This window comes from Corvus brachyrhynchos, unplaced genomic scaffold (genome assembly GCF_000691975.1).
Source record: "Corvus brachyrhynchos isolate BGI_N302 unplaced genomic scaffold, ASM69197v1 scaffold264, whole genome shotgun sequence".
NCBI lineage: Eukaryota > Metazoa > Chordata > Aves > Passeriformes > Corvidae > Corvus > Corvus brachyrhynchos.
This window is the reverse complement of record NW_008237648.1, coordinates 791,527-798,677: the sequence shown is the minus strand read 5'-3', so window position 1 is coordinate 798,677 and position 7,151 is coordinate 791,527. Positions and strand designations below refer to the sequence as shown.

Below are 7,151 nucleotides of genomic sequence, written 5' to 3'. Positions count from 1 at the left end.
TGTACTTGAAAGTATAAGGTAACTTTATATAGTTAGGTCATTGTAGCATTACCCTTCTTCTCTAATAGCTGCATTCCAAGTCCCACACACATGGAAAAAGGAAGAAAGAGCAGGTCCAAACCATAATCACACTGCTAGGCCAAAAAGAGATGCAGGAACCCTTCTGAGAGAGTGCATAAATCCTTGTTGCAGTAAGTCAGGCAAACACCAAAATGCTAAAGCTTGACCTGTATTTATAACCAACAACAACAACCATAATTAAGAAAGAAACTGAAGAGAAAAAGGTGGGATATCTGAGAGCTAAAGCTCTAAAATAGTCATAGTGCTGAACCTCACTCTGCACCAAAACAAAAGCTATGTCATCTACATATTTCTGCTGGCCCAGGAGCCAGTATATAGACATGAGATTGAAAGTGGAAGATAGGCAGGAGTTTGTGGGGTGCAGAAAAAGGAGGAAATAAAATAAAGGAGTGAACCATGGCAAAAAGAAAGCAGAGGGAGAGCTGCATAGACACCAGACTTTATAAGGCATCTAATTATTCTGAAATAAGAGCTGTCTATTTTGTGTGTACTGAAAAAGGCAAGGACTGGCTGTTGTAGCACAGCATGTTCCAAAATGGCCAGCCTTCACCTCCAGGTACAACCTGTTAGATTGGAGGGGGGAAGAATCACTACACATTTGCAGCTACAGTACCATGTCCTCTCCCAGCAAAAGTGCCACTACTCATCCCAAAAGAGTAGACATTTGGCATAGCAAAATTCAAGTTAACTTACATCTGGGTGAGAAGTCATGGGTCAAGTCTGGGATGGAAAGAATGGCAAGGTCAGAGGGAAGAAAAGGTAGAGGCAAGGACAAAGGAGCATGTGGAATTCTGTCCAAATATAAGCAAGGTCATATGGAACCAAATTCTATGACTTCTTATTCACAACTCCTTAGTTTAGCAACTTAGATTACCTTTTTATTTTTTAAGTGCTCTGTAGACATAAACAGGTCATGATCATTCAATTTAACCATCATATGTTTAATCAATAAAACATGTTAGAACATAAGTTGACATAAAAAAAAAAAACCAAAAACAAAAAAACAAACCACATTTAAATGCATGCTGTGGAACCTATAAGCTCTGCTTAGTACTCGGTCCATTAATTTGTGGTTTGTTTTGGGTTTTTTTTTAATAAATTATGTTAAAAGTTGCTTGCATATTCTTACTGTGAATAAACAGAAATCTTGACAAACCAGCACTGCCTAAATGAAGAAAGTTTTTTCCTTACCCTCAGATGATGAGGTCCAGTATTATTTCAAATAAACTGCCCTGGTTATCTTAATAATAATCTTCAGTACTACAGTGACACCTCAGCTCTTCTACAACATTCACTTTCATTCCTGTTTGATCAAGTTTTCATGAACTGTTAAAGTGTATTTACTGTGCATTAACCTGAGGGGGGTTTTTTTGGTTTTTTTTTTTTAATTACCTAGAAGCTAACCAAGTCTCTAGTTTTACAGGTGAGAAGCTGAGTAGACTATGGCACTCATTTACCACTCAGGGCTTCCTGCCCCACTATAGTGCTCTCCCCAGAGGTGTGTCTTGTGGCCCTTACTGTCCTGACATCCAGCTGGCCCTTTACCTATGCTCCAACACCGTGTATGTGGAGTCTGGAATTCTGTTTACTCTGTCACTCTAATACTTTCCTTGCACTTAAGCCTGACAACTGAATGAGATTTTTCCTGATACTGGTTGTAAGTCTGTAGAGAACACACAGTCCTGACAGAAGGCTGGCAGTGTTTTACACAGATGAACTTCTAGTTACTCAGCAACCAGCCTTGTCCCTTTTCCACATTTTTTAAATTGGCATTGGATTAATATTTTTTTTGCATGTCTTCTCAACACTAGTCTTTTTTTCAGTATTAACACAGTCCTAGACTTTCTTTAAAACAGCTGAAAGGAGCAGGGTACATTCTACCAGCCAAGAAGCTGATTCCCGGAAGGAGCGGCTTGAGGCACTGAGCAGCTGACATGACAACCAGGGCTGTGCAGCACTGTCCTGGTCTGCCTTTCTAAAATACAGTTTGCAAGGACATCAGCAGAGTCCCCACAGACTGCTTTAATATTTTTGGGGTAAGTGGGGTGAAATCCCCTGCTGTCAGCCAACCGTTTGGTTTGCTGCCTCCTCAGTATGGAATTTTACTCCTCAACCAAGGAGAATTCCTAAGACAAATTCTGTTTATTGCACTTGCCTCTGCAGAAGAAAGAGACACAGGGACATGGAGGCTGTTACACTTTCCCCCCCCCTCTACTGCATAAAACACAGATTGGTGAATTCAGGTCATGAGCAAAAAAAAAAAATTAATTTAGGGAGCCACACGTGAGGATATGTACACAATCTTTGGAACATCCTGCTGGACTTGGGAAAGGACTTCCCTGTTTTTCTGCAGAGCTACAAGACCAGCTGACAAATCTAAGGGAACCTGTATAAGAAATCAGCCAAGCTTAAACACCTATTTGATTTACTCAGAAAAAGTGCATTTGTATAAAATAATGAGCTATTCAGTGTCTTCTCATCTTTTGTGAGCTTGTGTAAGGTGTATGCAATAGATATAGCATAAGTTACAATGCTTCAGGTGATTAGAGGCTATTCAAACAATAGTAAATTCAGCCGACATATTAAACAAAATTCACAACTGATGATTGAAGGTGCAGTTCTAAAAAAGACTAAATTAAGTTCTGATTTTGGCAGATCATCTCATCACTACAGTTTTACAACTTTAACTCATTTTGTTAAATGAAGTAGTGAACTTCTCTAAAGTGTCTTTGAAGGACTTGATCAAGTAAGCTCCCAGTTCATTGTTTGTCTCCTGAACAGCTGCATCGTAACTCCCAAAGAGTGGTGTTGAAGCCTTCATATCCTCTCTGTTTGCTTGGAGTAAAATGAGGTTAAGCTCCTCTGCTACCCTTTCATATTTTTGGTGATCAAACCTGCAAAGACTGGCATCATCAATGGGGTAGGTGATGCCAATAGGGTAGCAGTCCCTTGGAACTGGGAACTCCACATTTTTCAGCATTGGCAATTCACAGAGAAATGTGAAAAGGTGTTTAAGTGCTTGGGATGACAGTGGGTTTCCAATGAACTTAAACTCCTGTAGTTTCTGACAAGGGCTTAAACCTAAAATCAACATGTTGACATGAGTGTCTTGGATATTACAGTCCTCCAGGGTAAGACTCCTGAGGACTGAAGAGCAATGGCTGAGGAGCTTAAAGAATGTTGATGGGTAAAGCTCAGGTATATCGTGACCACTCAGGTCCAGGGCTTCCAAGTGATTGGCATGGAAGCTATTGGCTAAATAGGCCATATCAGCATGGTTCAAGGAGCAGTTAGAAACATCCAGCATCTTCAGTGGAGTTTTTAGTGGGCTGCAGAATTAAAGAGGAAAAAAGTTAGGTACAAAATGTTGAAAAGCTACATTTACAAAATTTCATGCATCTAGCCACATTGTGAATGCAGTCATCTACCACATTATTTTTTCTAACCTTTCTTGAGAAACAGAAGCATGTGACAACAATAACAAGTATATTTTCCTCCTGAAAGTAGTACCATTAATTATCTCCTTCTTTACATGACTCCACTGTGCTATTTTAATGGGGTTTAATTTGTTAATATTCTATATATCTATTTTGTAACCAGTTATATGTTGTCAAGTGTCTGCAAGTGACTTGCTGAACTAATAGCAGATCACTACTATCGTAAGAGCATTGGTAGCTGCTTCTTGTAGAAAGCTGCTATAATTCCAGTGATTTAGATAATTTCCATTAAGGAAGGATTAATTCCAATATGAAAGCCAATCAGTATTCTGACAGGATATCTGCTTTTGTTTCTAGTTGGGTTTTTTTCTGTTACATTTTTAAATGCCCAAGAGGTTTACACTTTGTAGTGTTCTGGAGTTGCAAAGAGACCTTCTGATGAAGAAGGTTGGAAGAAGTGTAACTGAGATTATCTGATCTGAAAGATGATCACTTTCATACTTACTACATCTTAGTGAGACTTCCGCCACAGGGCTCAGCTGGATCAACCTTAGAAAGTTGCAAATCATTTAAATTGCATCAATCAACATAAGCAGTATGCTATTCACAAATTTTAAATAAAATGGCTTCTTGTACAGGAAGAATTTTAGGTGATTTGTCTGGATGAAACTTTTATCTGCCTTTTTACTTCTAGATGCTCTGAAAAGCTTACCATTAACTTATTTCCTGTTCCAATATGAATACTGCTCACTGGTAGTTTGCTAGCTTTTTGCAAATTGCCAATTTTCCACAGGAATTCATAATGAATATTCATGTATCCGCTTAGTTTGCAGTACAGAAAAACATAAGATCTCTCTTGTCTTGAGACAAGAGACACAACAAGCAACTGAAACCAAAGTCTCAAATCAAAATCTACTATTCCCATGCCCTCCTTAAAATACAGTACCTGTGGAAACGTATATTTACTTACTGTTCTTTAGCAGACAAAAATTCACTATATATTGTAAAAAATACTTGGAATATGACTCAGGATTTGCACCAAAGGCCAATGCAAGCTGATTAATACAGAAGCTCAAATAAAAAAATGTCTGGGTGTACCACTCTCTTACGTGGTAGCTGAAAGTATATTCTCACCAGATGGACTCTGGAAGACTAATCAAAACAGTCAGCTTTTCAAAGTGTATCAGGTATACATTGGCTGCCAATTCTCCCCAACAAATAATCTTTCCCAGTTTCCTGCTGCCCCTTCCCACACACACTGAGATACACTCACTTCCCTTACTCTCAGAGATTCCCAGCTTGCTGGTGGCACAAAGTGCTCTTTTTTACAGTGCGAGTGAAAGCAGGATGACCAAATTACCTGAGAAGTTTCTGTATTCTTCCAGTGAGTATAGAAAACGACATACTTAGCTCGGTGAGCTGCGTCATTTCACCCATCTTTTCTCCAATGTTAGAAAGCATCTGTTCATCTGTAGCTGTGAACCTCCGCACATTAAATGTTCGTGCTGGCAAGGTCAAGGACATCAGTAGAGGGAAGTGGATGCTGTTGAAGAGTATTTCCAAGTGTTCCATTTCCAGGTGAACATTATGAACTATTTCCAGTTTGCACAACAAGGAGGGATCAGTGAGCTTTATGATATAGAAGAATTTCTGCAAGGTCAGGTTGTCAGATCTGAACGCCACACAGCAGATTTTCAGTGGACAACTGCATTTCTTCAACAGGGCCTGCACGACCAGCTCATAGTTACGCTCTGTAACAAACAAGTCAATTAGCACATTGATACTGATTTCAAAGGTACCTGGATTGCACTGTGCTTGTTGCAGGTAAACCAGCAGTTCTGAACAAAGCTTAGAGAGCAGCTGTGTCCTGGCCCACCTGCCCATTGTCTTCTTGCACTTACAGAACTGAACTTCAACATCTTTTATACCCGTCAGGTCGACCACTTTCAACTTTTTCACGTAGGGAGAAGACTGATTCAGCACATAGTCCCTCAGCCCTGTCAGACAGCTTTCCAAGCACACTGAGCATGTTCTATGGCTCAGGTCTTCCTGGTAGTCCAGAGTAGCTCCCAAAAGTTTTCCCATGTTAAAGTCAAAAAGTGGCCAGTTCTCTACCAAGTCGTGAATCACTTCCCCTTGCTCCAGTAAATAGCTGGCTTTAAAAAGAAGAGGAAAAAGATCATGGGCAACAGCACCGAGACTCTTCCTGGCAAACTCTGCATTTGACACGAATGCTTCGGCACTAATGAATCGGAGAGACTTCATTGTTGTCCTGAACTCCTTACTGTCATGGAGAGTGACTTCTATATTTAACTACAGATCCTGGTTGCTTACGATGTTCTATTTTTATCTGCAGCTGCTGTTTGCTGCTAGCGGAAGCCTGGGAAGCCAGAGTGAACAGTCACATGCTGCTTTCTATTTTAGAGCTATACTGTGAGTCTGCGGTAATCATCTGTGAGATCTTTAGTCAGAGAGCTTTTAAGCCCTCATATTTATATCAAAGATAAGTAAATACAGACTGCTCCCCAGCAGGACCAGTAAGACCAGTGCAGTACACACACATGAGAATATTGCTATATCTTTTTTATGCCATACAAAAAAAGCACTCAGAGTTCCACTTAAACACATAACATGATCTGTATTACACTTTTCTTTCCATGAAAGATGCTATGCTGGGGATTCACATGCTGATTTCAATGGGGATTATTTCCCAGAGTTAGTATAGAGCTTCTCCTAAAAACTACAGCCATAAAGGAAAGACTGAGGCACTACAGTCATCGGGCTACAACGATGTCCCTCTGTTTTGCCCTTCCTATCAGCAAGGAATAGCTAATACAGCTTCTGCAGTGGAAAAGACAAGAGACTCTAGAAGAGCTCAGAGCCTTGGTCACCAGGACACTTGCTTTTGATAGGAGACTGAAGGTTGATTACAAGACAAGCTGAACAAAACAGAGCACCATTAAAACTCTCTCATAACTTTCCAGGCAAGCATCTTACTGCTCTTGCTTTGAGCAACAGATGGTCTTTTCTACCCTTTCATTTGAGAAATGATGGTTCCATTGTGATACTGAATGGGACAGCATTCAAAATCTACCCAGGCTAGGAGAAAAGCCTCTGTCACCCAGCTATCACAAGAGGTGATGTTTCTTTCTTTCAATCTGGGGCTTCCTGCCAGGGGAAGCATTGATGGACACCTCCCTCACCTCTCATGTGTTTTGCTAGGCAGCCAGTGGGATGGAGACTTCCTTCAAGCTGTGCTGACCCTGTTTTTCCAGATAATTCCACATCTGTTTTGCTGTGAAAAATTCACAACACATTTGAAAGATTCAAATTTTTTTTCTTTTCAAGTAAACTCATGGTGGAATATTTGAATATTTTATCAAAAACAAAAGAAAAATCCCAAATATGCTTTAAATTACAGGGAAGAAACATCTTTATTGTGTCATTCTGAGGAAGCTCACTATTTTTACAGACTTCTGGTTTGTATTGTTTTAATTTTGCCTTGAAATAGATGAGTGGTAAAAAACAAAAAAAGGTGAAACAGATAGAACGTGACAAGGTATTAAGTATTTTCCTCTGTTTTTCAACTCCAGTTCATGTATATCAGATGATGATGTAGGTATTACAGTATTT

At 39.8% G+C, this 7,151-nt stretch overlaps 1 protein-coding gene across 1 annotated transcript; it reads right to left on the bottom strand.

The window, feature by feature from the left end:
* Window positions 1–933: 933 nt before the first annotated feature.
* Window positions 934–6,068, bottom strand: LRRC14B (leucine rich repeat containing 14B). Its single transcript, XM_008631953.2, has 2 exons — window positions 4,879–6,068; window positions 934–3,410 (listed from the first exon to the last, which is right to left on the bottom strand). The coding sequence occupies exons 1-2, from the start codon at window positions 5,781–5,783 to the stop codon at window positions 2,765–2,767; spliced, it is 1,551 nt and encodes a 516-aa protein (XP_008630175.1). The 5' UTR covers window positions 5,784–6,068; the 3' UTR covers window positions 934–2,764.
* Between the last annotated feature and the right edge of the window lie 1,083 nt (window positions 6,069–7,151).